The sequence below is a fragment of the Bufo bufo genome, chromosome 3 (assembly GCF_905171765.1).
Source record: "Bufo bufo chromosome 3, aBufBuf1.1, whole genome shotgun sequence".
NCBI lineage: Eukaryota > Metazoa > Chordata > Amphibia > Anura > Bufonidae > Bufo > Bufo bufo.
Genome location: NC_053391.1, coordinates 392891209 through 392909685, shown reverse-complemented (window position 1 = coordinate 392909685; position 18477 = coordinate 392891209). Strand labels below are relative to the sequence as shown.

The following is an 18477-nucleotide window of genomic DNA, read 5'->3' as shown; positions in this document are numbered from 1 at the left end:
AATAGGACATGTTCTATCTTTTTTGCGTGGCCACAGAACGGAACAACGGATGCAGACAGCACACTGTGTGCTATTCACATCTTTTACAGCCCCATTGAAATGAATGGGTCCGCACCCGTTCCGCAATGCGGATCCATTTATACAGTCGTGTGAATGCACCCTAAACTTCAAAGGCAACAGCTGACCCCTCAGATTTGAATTTTTTTTATGCTCTTTTTTTGTCTTTTGTTGCCCTTTTTACAGTTGCTGTAAGCCATGCAGGGTTAATTTTAGCTGTTTATACCTGTTACCTACAGGAATAAATTTTCAAGTGTGGATTTAAACCTCTCCCATTTATTCTCAGTATAAAGCCTCATTTGCACGGCAGTGTTTTGGTCAGTGCTTCCCATCAGTGATTACGAGCCAAAACCAGGAGTGTAGGCTTCAAAGAGATCAAGTATAGTGGAAAGATCTGCACCTGTTCTGTGTTTAGAGCCACACCTGGTTTTGCCTCTAAATCACTAATGGAAATCACTGACCAAAACACTGATGTGTGAATGAGGCATTATTATGTAACAGTATCTGCTCCCAGTCTATGCCCTAAAATGCTGCCCTCAACTTGGGGAAATTGGCCTTTGTAAAATTCTGTGTTTTTGCTCTCCCTGACAGAGTTTGCATTTTATAGTTACGGTGCAATATAATTATGTTGTGGTCACTATTACTTAGTGTTTCTCGAACAGTAACATTTCCAACAAGATCTGCATCATTAGAGATTACAAGATCCAACAGAGCATTGCCCCTAGTGTTATCTTCTACAAACTGGCCCATAAAGTGGTCCTGCAGCAAGTTGAGGAATCTTCTCCCCTTTGCAGGTGAACCATGACCCCAGTCAATATCCTGGGCCTGTGGAGCCAATTTGGTTATACAGTTGAATTTCCAACTTTTCTGTGATTTTAGGGGGTCTGATAGATTACGCCAAGTATTATTTTTTCAGTCTTTATATCCCTTTGTAACTCCACCCATAAGGTTTCAACATTCTCACCATCCTCACCCACCACCGCCTTTTTTATTGACCCTTTAGTTCCAAAATAGTGTAAAACCCTGATTATTAACAGCCCAGTCATATGAAGAGTCCGACTATGTCTCAGCCAGACCAACTACATCTATGTGCTCCTCTAGTACTATAGCTCCCAGCTCCCCTATTTTGCTTGCTAGATTTCTGGCATTTGTGAAAATACATTTTAAATTACTATTCAATTTCTCACAATCAGTTCCCATAAAGTGAATGTTTGTGATATTATTGGGGTACCTTGGTTGATATTGTTGGTATGTAACAGGTCCATGTTACCAGTAGTGATGAGCGGCAGGGGTCATATTCGAATTCGCAATATTTTGCGAATATTTTGTAGAATATTCGTCGAAATTTAAAAAATTCGAAAATTCACGATTGTTTTTACTCTGAAAAAATCGGCAAGGTAATGATTGTGTAATATGCAAATTTTCGTAATTCGAATTTTTGTATTCAAATTTTTTAGCGAATTTTTCAATTTACAACTTGTAAAAAATTAAAATCCGAAAATTCGAATTACGAAAATTCGCATATTACACAATCATTACCTTGCCGATTTTTTCAGAGTAAAAAAAATCGTGAATTTTCAAATTTTCGTCGAATATTCTACAAAATATTCGCAAAATATTGCGAATTCGAATATGACCCCTGCCGCTCATCACTATTTACAACTATTAGACAAAGAAGATTATAGCACTATATTAGCTAAATTGCTCTATATTCGATTTTTTCGAATATTTGCTATATTGTTATAACTTTGTTTTTTCGAATATTCGTGATATTCTAAAACAAGAATATATAGCAATATAGCGAATATTAAAAAAAACGAATATAGAGCAAAATTCGCAAACACTACTACTTCTAAAGTCAAGTATATTGCAGCCTTATTATTGGCCCACAAGCTAGAAGCAGGGAGGGATCATGTGTACTGATAAAAAAAATATATATATCTAATAAAAAAAAAAAGGGGAATTTTTTTTCCGAATATTCTAAATTACGAATATATATAACTATATTCGAAATATTCGCGAATTTTCGAAGTACCTATATTCGAATATTCGTGATCAACACTAGTTACCAGCAGCTCTATTTTTCATCGATGTACAGAACTGTACATCGATGAAAAATAGAGCTGCTGGTAACTAGTGTTGATCACGAATATTCGAATATAGGTACTTCGAAAATTCGCGAATATTTCCCTACTTAACTCAGTAACCCCAGCCCCCACTAAATCCCCACTGTCCCCTTCTATATCCCACTCTCTATCTACATTATCTACCCCCTTATTAGAATGACCCCCTCCCTCCCCCAGATCCTAGTTTAAAAGGCCCTTCCAGCCGATGAACCATTCTTTCCCCCAGAGCAGCTGCACTCTCCCCATTAAAGTGCAGGTCCTACTCTAGAGCCTGTAGCTGACAGAGATGTCGGGCCAGTTCTCCATGAAACCTTCCGTCCTGTACCAGCCTATTTAACTCCCTAAGCTCCCGCTGTCTCTCTAATGATGATCATGGCATGGTAGTATTTCTGAAAACACTACCTTGGAGGTCCTGGACTTGAGCTTCTCTTCTAGTTCTCTAAAGTCATTTTTGAGGACCTTCCATCTCCCCCTGACTTTATCATTGGTACCAATATGGACCAAGACCACCAGGTCTTCCCTACCCCCACCCAGTAATCCGATCCGCAATATGGCAAACCTGATCACCCGGAAGACAACACGCTGTTCGGCATTCACGGTCTTGGCAGATGGCCCTGTCTGTCCCCCTAATAATAGAGTCCCCTACCACCAGCATCTGCCTGACTATTGCTGCACTTCTTTTCCCATCCTTCCAACAGCATTCATCCTCCTGATTGTTAGGAGAAATGCCCTGTTGCAGTGTTGCTGGACCTGAGCTTTCATCCCTAATATCAGCCAAACAGGCATATTTACTATGGCGTTCCAGCTCAAGACTAGTGTCCCTGGCACTTTTCCCTCCAACCCTTCTTGAAACATTAATCCAACCCAACTACTGACCCTGTAGTCCTGATCTTGGCCTCCTCCATCTACCTCCATTTCACTGCCCCCAGCCAGTGCCTGCATAGTGAGGTCTAAGCCTCTCTCCAGGTTTGCAATGCTCCTGCATGTTACAGGCTGCCTATTTAGATGCAAGAAATGGGCTTCCAAATATGCAACATGATTGCATCTAGTGCAAATGTATTCACCGTCGAACGGCTTTTCAAGTCATGCATACATTGCACACGACACACACTTAGTAGCATTGTCCCTGGAGCACACGTTTAATTGGGGATGAAAGAAAGAGAACAGTAAACATGAATTTAGATTTAGACCCCTGTCTGCTATATTTGGAGACCTTGCTAGAATCAAGCAATCAACACACAATGAAAATCTATCCAACCTTAGTTTTTTGCCCCTTTTCTTAAACTCCAGTTCTTTAACTCCACTCCACTTATTCACAAGCCCACTTAGTGCAACAAGCCCAGCAAGAGCTTATGAATGTCTCATTTTGCATTTATATTTCATAGCGCATGTCATAGAGAAGTTTTTGTCAATACCATTTTATAATGGAAGTCAACAAAGTGTGTGGATATTGCAGCAATTTCCTTTACTGCAGTGAGGATGAGGCTGTTGCCGTGTAATATGCTGTTAACATAGATTGTATTAGTTATAATGACGATAATCACCATCATAATATAGCCAATTGTACAAGCCGTTCTAGAGAGAGAGAGAGGAAATAGATAGATCCTTCTTTGTTTTTCCTCAAGTACCACTATGAAAGGATTGCGACCACTGGAATATGCTAAAGAATAAAATCCTGCAAAACATTTGGTTAATTTGTTTCAAGGGAAAATCAAATCAGTTTAATGTACTTGCCTCTAATTGGTCCAGTAACACTAATGCACTAACCGTTGATTGTAAATATAAAGACACAATGTAGAGTTGCTGCAAATGGCTTTGTGTGGGCTAGCAGATGTGAAGTACCTTGCTCATCTGGACTGTTTTATCTATTTCCCTCTTGTGTACACAGGCACAGTACTTTCCACTACTCTGTCCTTTCCATTCTATTTATCTACATTGGTAGGCTTGATTGTATTCCTCTTGTGCCGCTTGTTATTTCTATCCTCTTAGAGCACTAGAAGCCATTTTGGCACCTCCGCAACATACGCTAAGTATTGGCTTTTGTGTGGAATTCCTCCAACATCTTTTTCATCTCTTTGTTTACTGCACCAATTATATTCAGTTTTTTACAGACATTGGAAATGAAAGAAATGCAAAATAGCAAGGTTAGGATCCAAAGCAAAGCGGGAGGAATCCTGTATTGTTAATTTCAAGAAAAGCACCTAGATCTTCTGGAAGTGGTGTATCTAATCTATTTGTTTGCAATTCTGTATACAGTTTTATGAAACATAGAATGAAAAAAACATTATTAATGCATTATAGGCAAACAAGTACCTCATCAGATCTGCTTCTAACAGTGAGAAGGAAAAGTTTCTCAGGCAAAGTATAGGCAGTATTTATAATAACCGGAATGGACGAGAAGGACACAGCAGTGTACACATCAGTGACAGTCCAGTGTACTGTCCATTGACATTAGTGCACAGTCCAATGTACAGCGTAGTGCAGTGCTCTTCAGCTTATGGCTCTACTGCTGTTGCAAAACTACTTCTCCCAATGGGCATACAGTGGTGTCCATTTTGGCAACATACAGCCTAGTATACAGGAAATTGACAGTCTAGGGCAGTGGTGGCAAACCTATGGCACGGGTGCCAGAGGCGGCACTCGGAGCCCTCTCTGTGGGCACTTTAACCCTGGAAAAAGTCTATGGTGTACCAATATGACTTAGCCTTTTCCTGCCATTCATCAGCGCAGGGCGCACTTTGAACAGCACAGGCAGCGCACTGAATGTAGGCAGGCTGTTACTACTTTCACACTGGCGTTTTGGCTTTCCGTTTGTGAGATCCGTTCAGGGCTCTCACAAGTGGTCCAAAATGGATCAGTTTTGCCCTAATGCATTCTGAATGGAAAAGGATCCGCTCAGAATGTATCAGTTTATCTCCGATCAGTCTCCATACCGCTCTGGAAGCTGCAAGCCGCGTTTTGGTGTCCGCCCGACGATGCAGAGCCAGCGGAGGCAAATGGATCCGTCCTGACACACAATGTAAGTCAATGGGGATGAATTTGTTTTACTGACACAATATGGCGCAATAGAAAACGGATCCGTCCTCTATTGACTTTTAATGGTGTTCAAGACGGATCCGTCTTGGCTATGTTAAAGATAATACAAATGGATCCGTTCTGAACGGATGCAGACGGTTGTATTATCGGTGCGGATCCGTCTGTGCAGATCTATGATGGATTCGCACCAAACACGAGTGTGAAAGTAGTCTAATGATAAAGTACATGGGAGATATACTATATTGGACTGTAGTATTCAGGGTAAATTGCCGTGTTGGCACTTTGCAATAAAAACTTGGGTTTTGGGTTGCAGTTTGGGCACTCGGTCTGTCAAAGGTTCGCCATCACTGGTCTAGGGTAAAGTCCAATGCATTGTCAAGCGCAACAGTCTTTAATTTGTGGCTGTGCTGCTGTTGCAAAACTACAACTCCCAATGTGGGACATGGCAATGTACAGTTCAATGGCCATCCAGTGTTTAGTCCATTGACATTAGTGTGCAGCCCATTGCATAGTCTAGTACATTAGGTCTTTAACCTGTGGTCCTCCTACTGTTACAAAACTATAAGCTCTAATTGTGAGAAAGCAGTGTACAGTTCAGTGACAGTCTTGTGCAGGGATGCTCAACCATTGGCCCTCCAGCTGTTGCAAAATTACAACTCCCATCATTCCTGGACAGCCTACAGCTATCAGCCTACAGAAGGGCATGGTGGGAGTTGTAGTTTTGCAACAGCTGGAGGTCCGCAGGTTGAGCATCCCTGGTCTAGTGTGTAGTCCGTTGACATTAGTGTGCAGTCTAGTGCACTGTATAGTCTTATGTAGTGATCCTTAACTTGGGGTTATCTCACAGTGGGGACACGTTAGTGTACAGTTCATTGACAGTCCAGTGTATGTCCATTGACATTAGTGTACAGTCCATTGACAATCTAATGTGGAGTCAATTGTATAGTCTAGTGCAGTAGTTTTCACCTTGAGGCTTTCCTGTTGGGACATGGTAGTGTACAAATTATTGACAGTCCAGCATATAGTACATGGTCACTTTAATCTGAAGCCTAATGTACAGTCTAGTGCAATGGTCTCCAGGGTGTGACTCTCCTGATGTTGTAAAACTACAACACCCCACAGGAACACTGCAGTGAGCAGCTCTTTAACAGTCCAATGTACAGTCCATTCGCAGTCAAGTGTACAGTGCATCCACAGTCTGAATAAGAATACTTTCACACTGGCGCAAAGTAAACCGTAAAGCAGTTCCGTCGCCGTCGCAAAACGTATGCCAACTGATGGCATTTTAAGACTGATCAGGATCATGATCCATCTTAAAAATGCATTGAAATGCCGTCTCCGTCTTTCCGGTGTCATCCGGAAAAATGGATTCAGCATTTATTTTTTTCACACTTTTTTCGATCTGCGCATGCGCAGACCGGAAGGACGGATCCGGCATTCCGGTATTTTGAATGCCGGATCCGGCAATAATGCATTCCTATGGAAAAAAATTCGGACTAGTGTTTTTTTGGCCGGAGATAAAACCGTAGCATGCTGAAAGACTGAACTGAAGACATCCTGATGCATCCTGAACAGATTGCTCTCAATTCCGAATGCATGGGGATAAAACTGATCAGTTCTTTTCCGGTATTGAGCCCCTAGGACGGAACTCTATGCCGGAAAAGAAAAACGCAAATGTGAAAGTACCTAAGACCTTTACTATTAATTAAAGCACAGGGAAAATTACCATAATTGGCAGTAATGTACTTTATAAATTGATATATGTTTTATACTATATTGTATGAACTTCTTGTACAAGTTTTATATAGGTCTAAATAAATATTAAAACCTAAAAGTAGTACATTTGCGCGGATTGTGGCCCTGAGTTTAGCTTGGAGATGCTTATGTCCTCTAGAGCCTATCTGATATAAATTATTGGGTTGGTTGTCGTCTATAATGTCCATCTGTAAATTTAAAGAGGACCTTTTATCACTCCTGACATGCCTGTTTTAATAGCCTCATGCATTCCCCAACTTGAAGTTATGAATGAATTGCTAGCAGTCTGCAGTAAAGATACAGAGGGGAGGTAACAAGTTGGCGGGGTGTACCTGCACAGACTCACTCTATCCAATCAGTGCTGCCATTTTCAGACTTGTTACCACCCCTCTGTACCCTTACTGCAGACTGCTAGCAATTCATTCATAACTTCTAATAGAAATAATAAAGGAATGGCACAACATAGAGCCATAAGAATAGATGTTCCTGAATTGTTACTACATGGGCAATGCATGTAGCTTTTAAAATAGGCATGTCACAGTGGTGACAGGTCCTCTTAATGGCATATCACACCACACCTTTAAGATGAGCCACTCTCTGATGCCTCCTTTAATGTGTTGCACTATAATTATGGTTGTTCTTTACAATTTGTACAGCTGTTATAATTCTTTGGATGATATTTTCATATTTTCAGCAGAAAGTCTAGTTGAAAATAAGATTGTGAAAGTTTCTTGCCACAAAAGAACACTTGAGAATTTCCTCTTATACCATATGTGCTGAATATTCAAATTTAACAGGTTTCCTGTTACAATGCAATCAAAAGTCAAGGTTTTAAATGTTTTGGTCTGAAACATTTGCAACTTTCTTATGGGGCAAGGTTTTTCAAAGTGCTTTATTACAAAGGTTTATGTTATGATTGTCTTTTGTTGGCAGGTCAGTACGTGACAGTGATGATGATGATGACGAAGAAGATAGAAAGTTAAACCGGGGTTGCACTCTTCAGTACCAGCATGCCACTCTGCAAGTCTTTACCCAGTTCCACACCACTTCATCTGAGGGCACTGACCAGGTTATCACAATGCTGGGCCCAAACTGGATGGTGGAAGTTACCGATCTGGTTAATGATTTCATGCAGGTGGAAGACCCAAAAATAGCAGAAATGGTTGATAGTAATACACTGGCTGGAAGGGAACCTGGTACAACAATTTTTAAAGTGAGTGTTTTCAAATGTATCTTACATATATTACAACTACTAAGAATGGTTCAATAATATATTTTATCATCTTTTCCTTTCACTCAATGCTAGATATAATGTATATTGGGATATAACCTCTATCTACATCTGCGTTCTTTTTTTTCTGAATCTACATAATATAACGAAAGAGAAGATATAGGGAGTCATCTACTAAGACTGGCATTTCACACACACATACCTCTTAATAAATGTGTCACATTTTCTGCTCTCCATGCACCAGAACTAAAATCTACTCTAGCCAGCAACTGGAATGGACTTCTGGAATAATGTGTGTCAGTTTCTAGCTCACATGTTAAATAAGTTGAGCCTCCTGCCTCCCACTTTTTGGAAAACTGGCAAAGATGAGGTAAAAGTGAGTCACAAATTGTGTTCTCGAAAGGGCACTTACGGCAAATTTGAGATGTTTTTAATCCAGAAAATTGGCGTAGAGCCATAGTAAATGGCCCACATAGAGTTCCACTCTTTCAGATACAATTTCTTAATTTGTACTTGACCAATATATTTCTTCCATAAAGATGTCTGTGAAGGATCCATGTTTGGTCCATGTGTTCATTTTTTTGCACTCCATATATATCCCGTATTTCACGGACACTGCTAAGCTGAAAATTAATTTCAAAAGCATCTCCTACCAGTGGTCAGGGAAAAACACACCTTACATGGACCAAACATGGATGTTATCTGTGTTTTTTCTGTGATTTTCACAGACCCATAGACTTCAATGCGTGTGTTTGGTCCACATCATGGACCAAAATAGCGCTTGTCTCCTTGATTTTTTTCACTGACCCACTCAATGGGTACATTTGCTATCTGTAGAAAATGCGGACAGCACACGTCAGTTAAAAACCAGAAATGAGAACGAGGTCTAAGAAAGCATAGCCCTCCAGTTGCACCAAGTGACACTTTTTTCTCAAAGGCTTCCACCTGAACAGAAAATGCCAGTGAAAAACTTCAGTTACAACTTGAGAAGAGAAGGAAACAGCACAGAAATTTAAGCAGTAGAAGGGAGCAAGCCTCAGAGAACGTAATGCAAAATCATCTGTACAAACAGCAGAAGAATGACTTCAGTCCAATAGATAAATGGATATTTAATCACCTATGTGCAGTGCTACAGCTTTGTAAAACCTTTATCAAGAAATCTGTCAGTGCACACAGCAGGCAATTAAACATACTAGTTAATGATGTGAGGGAGCTAATAACCAGAATTATTAAAACCAATGCTAATAGTTATCAGTTCAGGATAGTAAGAAGTCAGATCAACTGGACCTTTTGTATTGTTCTCTTGGAGACGTTTCACTAGTCATCTGACTGCCTTTGAAATTACTTGTACAATAAATCCCAGGCAGTAAATACTGGTGACTCATGCTTCAGTCAGCATAAGGTCAAGGACATCATGTAGGTAAGATGTTGATTGCAAGTTGCATGACTGAAGCTATAAGGTGTGATCACACTGCCTTAAGAGATGTATTCAAACAACTTTTTATGTGGCAGCCAATAGATATTGCACCCCTCCTCATCTATTCAGGTTCGGTTTCTCCAGTTTGTGTCTAACACACTTAATAAATGAGGCACAAGCCATGTACTTCTCCAATAAGTGTAGGGAGTAGGCGGTGTCTACCAATGTATATAGAAGACTAGCAATATTTTTAGGTGGTATTTTGTTTGCAGTGTGCATGAAAGTCATGTATTCGCATTTTATATGGCTAAAATATGGCTTCCCTTTATATGGGCTTAGAGGGCCCTTTTACAGAAGCCAGAGTTGTGGACAATTATCTGGCATTTATGGTCCTGCAAACGATAATTCCCAATCATTGTTCAGTGTACTGGTGCTAATGATCACCTGATGAACAGCAAACACTTGTTCGTCAGGTGATCATCATCTCTCATGTGGCACCTAAAATTATTTGTGGGAAACACATCGCCCTGTGTGAACAGGAATGTGCTGCCCACAAAAAATGTCTCTGTATGGGGATGATTGCTGCCCATAAATGCTGCTCTGCTGTGCATCAGCAATGATCGGGATCGAACAATTCATTCCCTATTATTGCCCTCTGCATCGGCCCATGTAAAACAGCCCTTATGCTACTTTCACGTTTTGGCTTTCCGTTTGTGAGATCCACCATGGGCTCTCACAAGCGGTACAAAACGGATCACTTTTTTTTCCCTAATGCATTCTGAATTCAAAATGATCCTCTCAGAATGCATCAGTTTTCCTCTGAGGCGTTTTGCTGTCCGCTTGACGAAACTCTTCTCCGACACAATCTGGCACAATAGAAAACGGATCTGTCTCCCATTGACTTTCAATTAAGTTCATGAGAGATCCGTCTTGGCTATCTTACAGATAATACAAACGGATCCTTTCATGATGGATGCATGCCGTTGTATTATTGTAACGGATCCGTTTTTGCAGATCCATGATGGATACGCCCAAAATGCAAGTGTGAAACTAGCCTTACTCTCCACAATCTTGGCATACTGATAGATATGCCATTGCTAGGGGTTCAACTGATCCTGAGAACAAGCTTGTGTTTGACTGCTTGAGTAAGGAAAGTGACTGAACATATGTGGTCCTCTCTAAAGTCATTTGCTGCTACATGTCACATTGCTAATTACTGTAGCTTATTAAGATATTGTAAGTCTTTCCAACACGCTTTATCTTATTCTCTTCTCAATCTGTACAGGTAGTGTCTCCACTTATGGAAGCAGTGCTGGGTGAAACCACAATTACAGTGACTGAGGAGAAGGTCAGCATCGTGGAGCTCCAGGCCCAGGTGATATCAGGGCTGACCCTCTCCCTACATGCCAGCCCAGGAAACAGCCACACCATTGTTGCAAAGACAACAGCCCAGCATCTGCTAAAACATCCGAAACAAGTGAGTGATCCCGCTCAAGAAGAAAGTGGAGTGTTTCTACAGTATAATCTACAATGTAGCACTTGCAGTGAACAGCATGAAAATAATCTGTTATTTCAAAGAGCAGTTTTAATTTGCATGCGGGATTGTTGTATAAATTTGTTTTCTTGTCAAGATTTTATCACTAAATGCACTTATAATGTTACAATGTGTTTTAAGCAGATAAATATAATCCCAAAAGTAATATATCAGCATTAAAGTGTTTGTGTAACCAGTTCTGCTCTCTGAAGTGTAGCATTACTGTATAAAATGGGAAAAACAGTCCCAAAGTCTATTTCATCTTCAATTTTCATATGGCGTGAGTGATATAAGTACAGCATTACTATTCTTCACACAAATGTTAAATCATTGTAAATGTTTGTGGCATTTATAGAGAAATATCCATTTCCCAACTGTTACATAATGCTTTTATTTATGCACTTTTGATACCGGGCCCATCAGAATGTTGTTTTTGCTGTGATAGCATTAGCTATGAATGTTGTCTGCTAGGTGCTAAATTTAATTCTCCACCATTGTGATGTCGATTTCAATTTTCAGGACACCCAAAGTCAATTTTTTGCACATTTATTGGTATATTTAAAAATAGTTATGGCTATGACAGCACATAAGGCACATTTTAATACTGCCATAATTTACCATACTTACTTTTTTTCAGTTTATTTCAGTTGATTTTATGGAGCCAATATATTCTACAGCAGTGTAAATACGTTTCTGCCTCACATACATTGGCCAGCCAGTAGACCTCTTTAGGTGCACCATACACCTTCAATAGCTATCGGCTTGGCATGTATTCTCTGTGGGGAGATGAGAGTATACCTCTGACAGAGGCTTTTCTCCCTTGAGACCAAGAAAACATGCCCAGTTCTTCTTTCCTCTAACATCATCTGTCAAGGGAGGGTGTGTAACCCCCATCCCATACCTATAGGATGGTAGGCTGGGCCTGGTCAATTTGACAGACTTTTATGTGTATGGGCAGCTTTAATGTTTGGAGCATAAAAGGAAACAGGAATACTAGGAAAAGATGCATGAGAGCACAGACAGAATGTGCCTTCCCATTCTGATAAGTTCTGTGTGATATGGTCAATCAGTTAATTGTCAGACCCTAACAAACAGCATTATTAGTAGCTTGGTTAGTCTGCGTTCACATCTGTGCTGTGAATTCCACCAGTCTGTTCCAGCAGAGGAACAGACTGTCGATGTTCGCTGGATCTAGCATAGCCTGATACCACTGTGCAGCGCCCATTAACTATTATGGGATCCGATGGGGATCTGGCCACTTTCCAGCATATATTCTGGCTTTCGGATGGACAAAAAATGCTGCATGTAGAATTTTTTGTGCAGCCAAAAGGTGGCATATGTCCCAGATACAGTCAGAGAATCATAGTGCCAAAGTTCGCAACTCAGATGTGAACCTAGCCTTACAGTGTCCATTTGGATTAAGAAGAAATTTAAAGTTAAAGCATTAAATTCCCCCTTTCTTTTAATGGTGCTCTTGTTGGCCACTACCTACTCCTGGCCTAACCCTCAGAGAATGGGCAAACTCATCTGTCATATTCAAGCCTAATATTAGTGTTGGGCACAAATATTCGAATCGCGAATATCGGCACTTTGAGAATTTGAGAATATTCTAGATTTTTTTCCATCAGTAACCTCCCTTTCTTGCTTGTGGGTCAATGAGAAGGCTGCAATGTCTTTGTTTGAGCTTAGCAACATCCCTAGCAACCAATAGGAAAGTTGCCTACCCCTTACTATATAAGAACCTCCCCAGCAGCCATTTTCTGTAGTTTTATGGAGTTCTGAGAGAGACAGCAGTGTTATTGCTGTGCTCTGTGCTTTACTGTGTCATTACATTAGATAGTCAGTCAGTTAGCTTATATAAATAATACATATAGTTAGTTAGTGGGAGATAGTCAGAGTAGGTTATATCCTGATATAGTGTACTGTTGCAGTGCAGTGTTAAGTAGTGTGATAGGTTCTGCTGTCCATACATACATGCAGACCTGCTAAAATGTGAAGTTTCACATACTGTGCCACGCAATCACGAATATATTGTAGCACTCTAACTGCATATAAAGCCATTTTTAATGTTCTGCTGTGCCAACCATTTTCTCTAGTCTCAGGAAACTTCCAGCAGCTTTGAAAATGTAGCAAAAGTCACCCACGCCTGTATTTCGCGCGCATTAAGCGAATATTACATTGTGATTTTTCGCAATCGAGAAAATAATCTCGAATTTTCAAATATATGACGAATATTTGTGAAATATCACGAATTTGAATATAGCCCCTGCCGCTCATCACTACCTAATACAGTCCTGATCAAAAGTTTAAGACCACTTGAAAAATGGCAAAAAATCATATTTTACATTGTTGGATGTTAACAAGGTTCCAAGTAGAGCTTCAACATGCAACAAGAAGAAATGAGAGTGAGACAAAACATTTTTTGAGTATTTAATTAATTGAAAATAACGATTAAACTGAAACAGGCTGTTTTTCAGCTGATCCAAATTTTAGGACCACATGCCTTTTAAAGGCCAAATCTGTGCAAAGATGTGGATTCATTGTCATTTTCTGTCAGATAGTCACACGTTGTGATGGCAAAGGCAAAAAAACTCTCCCTTTTTGAACATGGTCGGGTTGTTCAACTGCATTAGCAGGGTCTCTCACAGCGCGCCATCGCTGCTGAGGTGGGATGCAGTAAGACAGTCTTTTGGAATTTCTTAAATGATCCTGAGGGTTATGGAACAAAAAAGTCAAGTGGAAGACCCAAAAAAATTTCATCAGCACTGAGCCGGAGGATCCAATTGGCTGTCCGTCAAGACACTGGACGATCCTCAACCCAAATTAAGGCATTTACTGGTGCTGACTGCAGCCCCATAACCATCAGACGGCATCTGAGACTGAAGGGCTTCAAAAACAAAAAACGTCTTTAAAGACCTCGTCTCCTTGAACGCCACAGAACTGCTTGGACTTTGCAAGAGAGCACCAAACATGGGACATTCAAAGGTGGAAGAAAGTTTTATTCTCTGATGATAAATTTTTTTACCTTGATGTTCCTGATGGTTTCCAACATTACTGGCATGACAAGCAGATCCCACCTGAGATGCTTTCTACGCGCCACAGTGGAGGGGGCGCCATAATGGTCTGGGGTGATTTTTCCTTCAGTGGAACAATGGAGCTTCGGGAAGTGCAGGGGCGTCAAACGGCCGCTGGCTATGTCCAGATGTTGCAGAGAGCATTCCTCATGACTGAGGGCCCTCGTCTGTGTGGTGATGACTGAGTTTTTCAACAGGACAACTCTACAGTACACAATGCCCGCAGGACAAGGGACTTCTTCCAGGATAATAACATCACTCTTTTGGCCCATCCTGCATGTTCCCCTGATCTAAATCCAATTGAGAACCTTTGGGGATGGATGGTAAGGGAAGTTTACAAAAATGGACAACAGTTCCAGACAGTAGATGTCCTTCGCGCGGCCGTCTTCACCATTTGGAGAAATATTCCCACTCACCTCATGGAAACGCTTACATCAAGCATGCCAAAACAAATTTTTGAAGTGATAAACAATAATGGCGGAGCTACTCATTACTGAGTTCATGTTTGGAAGTTGGATTTCTGTTTTGGTGGTGTTTAGTTTTTTTTTGGAGGTGTGGTCCTAAACTTTTGATCAGCTGAAAAACAGCCTGTTTCAGTTTATTCGTTGTTTTCATTAAATTGAATGCTCAAAAAATGTTTTGTCTCACTCCCATTTCTTCTTGTTGCATGTTGAAGCTCTACTTGGAACCTTGTTAAGATCCAGCCATGCTAAATATGATTTTTTGCCATTTTTCAAGTGGTCTTAAACTTTTGATCAGGACTGTATCATTGTGCTACATGGCAATATTGATAATTCATGAATGAAAAGTGTATTATTGGCAGAATTAAGTTTGTTATAGTGTTTACAACTAATGTATGACATTTTCTTTCTTATAGGAAGCTCTTCTTAATCTTTGGCTCACATTCAGTGATGGAACCTCTGCGCCATTGTCACTCTATGATCCCAAGGATTACACATTGGCTGTCACTAGCTTGGATGAAAAGGTGGTGTCTGTAAGCCCAGAACGTGCTTTTCCTCTTGTTATTGCTGGAGAAGAGCAAGGAACAGGCTCTTTGCTTAGAGCAGAAATGATAATTAATGAAAGCTGCCAAAAAACTAAACGAAAAAGTGTACTTTTCACTGCAACCGCTCTTGTTCATGTTGTTTTTGGCTCACTTGAACCAGGAGGAGAAGGTGAGCCTGGGAAATTACTGACTGAAGTTCCTGCCCACTCACCTGTGCAAGAAAATAAAGAAATATCAGGAACAACATCAATGATAACACTATCTACAACAGTCGAAGAGCACAGTTCACATGTTCCTGGGGATTATTCTTTACCAATTCCTACAGTGTATCCTCAAATGCCTAGAGGATTAACAGACCTGGAGATTGGAATGTATGCTCTCCTTGGAGTTTTTTGCCTTGCCATACTGGTCTTCCTTATAAACTGCATTGTGTTTGTTCTAAAATACAGACACAAAAGGGTTCCACCAGAGGGCCAGGCTAATCCTGATCATTCTCATCACTGGGTTTTTCTTGGAAATGGACAGCCTCTTAGGGCGCGGGGAGAATTATCCCCACAACCTGAAAGTCCTGGAAATCCCTTAGAAGCAGGAACTCTGCCACCTCATCATTCTTCTTGCTGTAGAGGAGAAGCAAGAGGAAGTAGCAGTAACAGCAGTTCTCAGGCTAGTGTACAAAGTCAGTCTCATGGACGTGGAGATGGCTCCTCTGGTGGTGGTGGTTCTAGTAGAGAAGCAAGTGAGGACCCTTTAAGTTCTTCTCCAACATCCAAACGCAAGCGAGTTAAGTTTACTACCTTTACTAGTTTGCCAAGTGAAGGTAGTGTTTATGATGCAGTACCAGGAGCAGAAGAATGTGATCTTGAGTGGGTTTGCCGAGATATGGGACTAAGAGACCAACATGAACTCAGAGACTATATCAGGAGGGTCAGAGACATGGCATAGCCTTAGCGTTTTGTTGGACGTATTGTAATGGACAAGATGGGCAAACATGCACCAATTAGGTTTGCTGTTTCCTGCAAAACACAAGAACGGGATAATGTTCCCTCTTATGTCTCTATATTAATGTATTCAAACCTACACACTGCCACTCACCTCTTTTCCTTCCATCATACCAATAGTCACTTAAGACATTGACTTGTCTTTCTTTCTCTTTTTCGCTTTTATTCAAAACACATGCACATTTATCTAAGAGAAGGGAGCATGTTGTCTACCTATGTCTCTTTGTTCTTTGAGATGGAGATGTGAGCATTACTAGGCCTCCTGCATACCAAACCGCTTCATGTATTACATAAGTAAAGTATATACCATTCTTAAGTTCCAGATAAAAGGTTGAAGAACCCAAAAACAGAACTGGAAAAATTGTTTTTGTTAAACAAAAACATGGTAAAAAGTAATCCAAGTTATCGATGACCATCAAACTAATGAAACTGAATGCAAGAGTAGATTTTAGAGACAAGTGGAAACAATTAAAACATAACCTTTCGTTAACATGAATATGTTCTTACCAATTATACAGTATATAAAATATGTGAATGTGTTCAACATTAAGCTATTCAAAAAGCACCTCAAATGTGACAAGATTTTTCTCAGGGGATTTAAGCAGTTAATGTAGTTCATAAATTGCTTATATGAGTGATGTTGTGGCAGAACATTTTGTGGGAGAGTAGCCATCTATGAATGGGTTGGTACTAAGAGGTCTAGCCCTATATTAATGGCATAAACATATGCACAAAATTACCAACTCCTAGCATTTGGTTATTATAAGAGGTAAGAGCTCAGCTAATATTTGTGTTACTCACACATGCTTGCTAAATCAGAATATTTAGGGTTTATTTGGTCATTTCGAGACACAGCATTTTGCTTGTCATGTCACCACACATATTGACTATATTTAATTGTTGCAAATGGAAACTTTTTTTTTCTTTAGGAAATTTGAAGTCAGCTAATCCATTCAAAAATGAATCCTTGATTCTATGAGTCAGTGTTTCAGTCTTGTGACATTCAGTCTGAAGAGTTCTTGTAGTAGGATTTCTTCAAACAGACCCTAAACCTTGTATATGTATCTTCATTTTATTATATGCGAACATGCATTTATTTCCAATTTTGAGTTTACCAGGATGTGATTTATATATTTTCAAAGTAATAAGACATTAATACTCTGATGGATCCTTAACACCATAGGACTACTGCCTTTTTAATTTCATTTATTTTTTGCTTTTTTGGGACAAGTGCATTGAGTGTATTGGCAGAAGACCACTCACCTGTGTTAATGGACTAGTGGTGCTACAGATGCCACCAAGTATGGAGGACAGTGCACATCTTCTAATATCAGGGGACACATTTGTTGCAGTATATCGTTCCCAAGCAGGATGAATGGGTGCATTGAGAGTTCTCTTTATATAAGACATGTATGTCTTGAATTTAACCACCATATATGTCAAATGTTTCCCTTTAAGAAATATATGGGAAAAATAAAGTTTGGCAGTGCACCAAAGTTGCGTCTGCTTTTTTTTGTTTTATACTTAGAAGACATTTTCAGGTATAAATTTCAGCGAAGCAGCAAATTCAGCAGGGCACACACCCTTATGATAAATCTGTTGAAGGGGAAAAATTATGCAAGGGCAGATCTGGCATATTTGCCCAACAATTTTCTAAGTACAAAATCTAGCAGTCTGTTGTAGAAGAACACATGGACTGAACATAATTTTCTTAGTATACATTTTGTCAAACTGCCAACTTCATGGCGACTTTCTTTAAGTATGTCCCTAAGATATTGGGCCATACAGCACTACACCATGTGAACTGGTCACAAATGCTAGCCTCTCCATATGGTAACATTTCATATAGGAAGAGAAAACTCTAAGTACACACGGTAACACGTTTTGATATGGGCATTAAATCTTCCTCAGAATATATATATATATATATATATAGGTATGTTTATGGCCCAAGGAAGAAGTGATGCCCACATTGAAACGCGTTGCCGAGTGGACTTCTTTTCCTGTATGAAATTTTGCATTAGTCAATCGGTCATCGTGGATGTCCCAATCCATGCATGGGTGCAGCTGAAGATTTCTACTCTGTATGTCTGATCAGCCTTGTGCCTCAATTGCACAACCTTACAAGGTGAGCATGTTTTCAGATCCCTTAATCCTTTCTTTACAGTCACAGTTTATGCACTATGTGGTGCCATGTGTACATTTTTTTCTAATTACAGTACTTTCCATATGGTCTCAGGCAT

At 40.1% G+C, this 18477-nt stretch overlaps 1 protein-coding gene and 1 long non-coding RNA gene across 2 annotated transcripts in view; both read left to right on the top strand.

Annotated features, from left to right (window-relative positions):
- TMEM132E (transmembrane protein 132E) overlaps positions 1 to 16700 on the top strand; it is a 484064-nt gene extending 467364 nt beyond the window's left edge. Inside the window, exons 7-9 of the mRNA XM_040424795.1 lie at positions 7908 to 8187; positions 10908 to 11099; positions 15108 to 16700. Of these exons, the coding sequence (XP_040280729.1) occupies positions 7908 to 8187; positions 10908 to 11099; positions 15108 to 16178 (1543 nt within the window). The 3' untranslated portion in view covers positions 16179 to 16700. The remainder of the gene's footprint in view (positions 1 to 7907; positions 8188 to 10907; positions 11100 to 15107) is intronic.
- On the top strand, positions 1197 to 5815 carry LOC120995529. Its single transcript, XR_005777615.1, has 3 exons — positions 1197 to 1332; positions 3668 to 3670; positions 5803 to 5815. It is a non-coding gene; the product is annotated as an uncharacterized LOC120995529 (long non-coding RNA).
- Positions 16701 to 18477: the final 1777 nt, after the last annotated feature.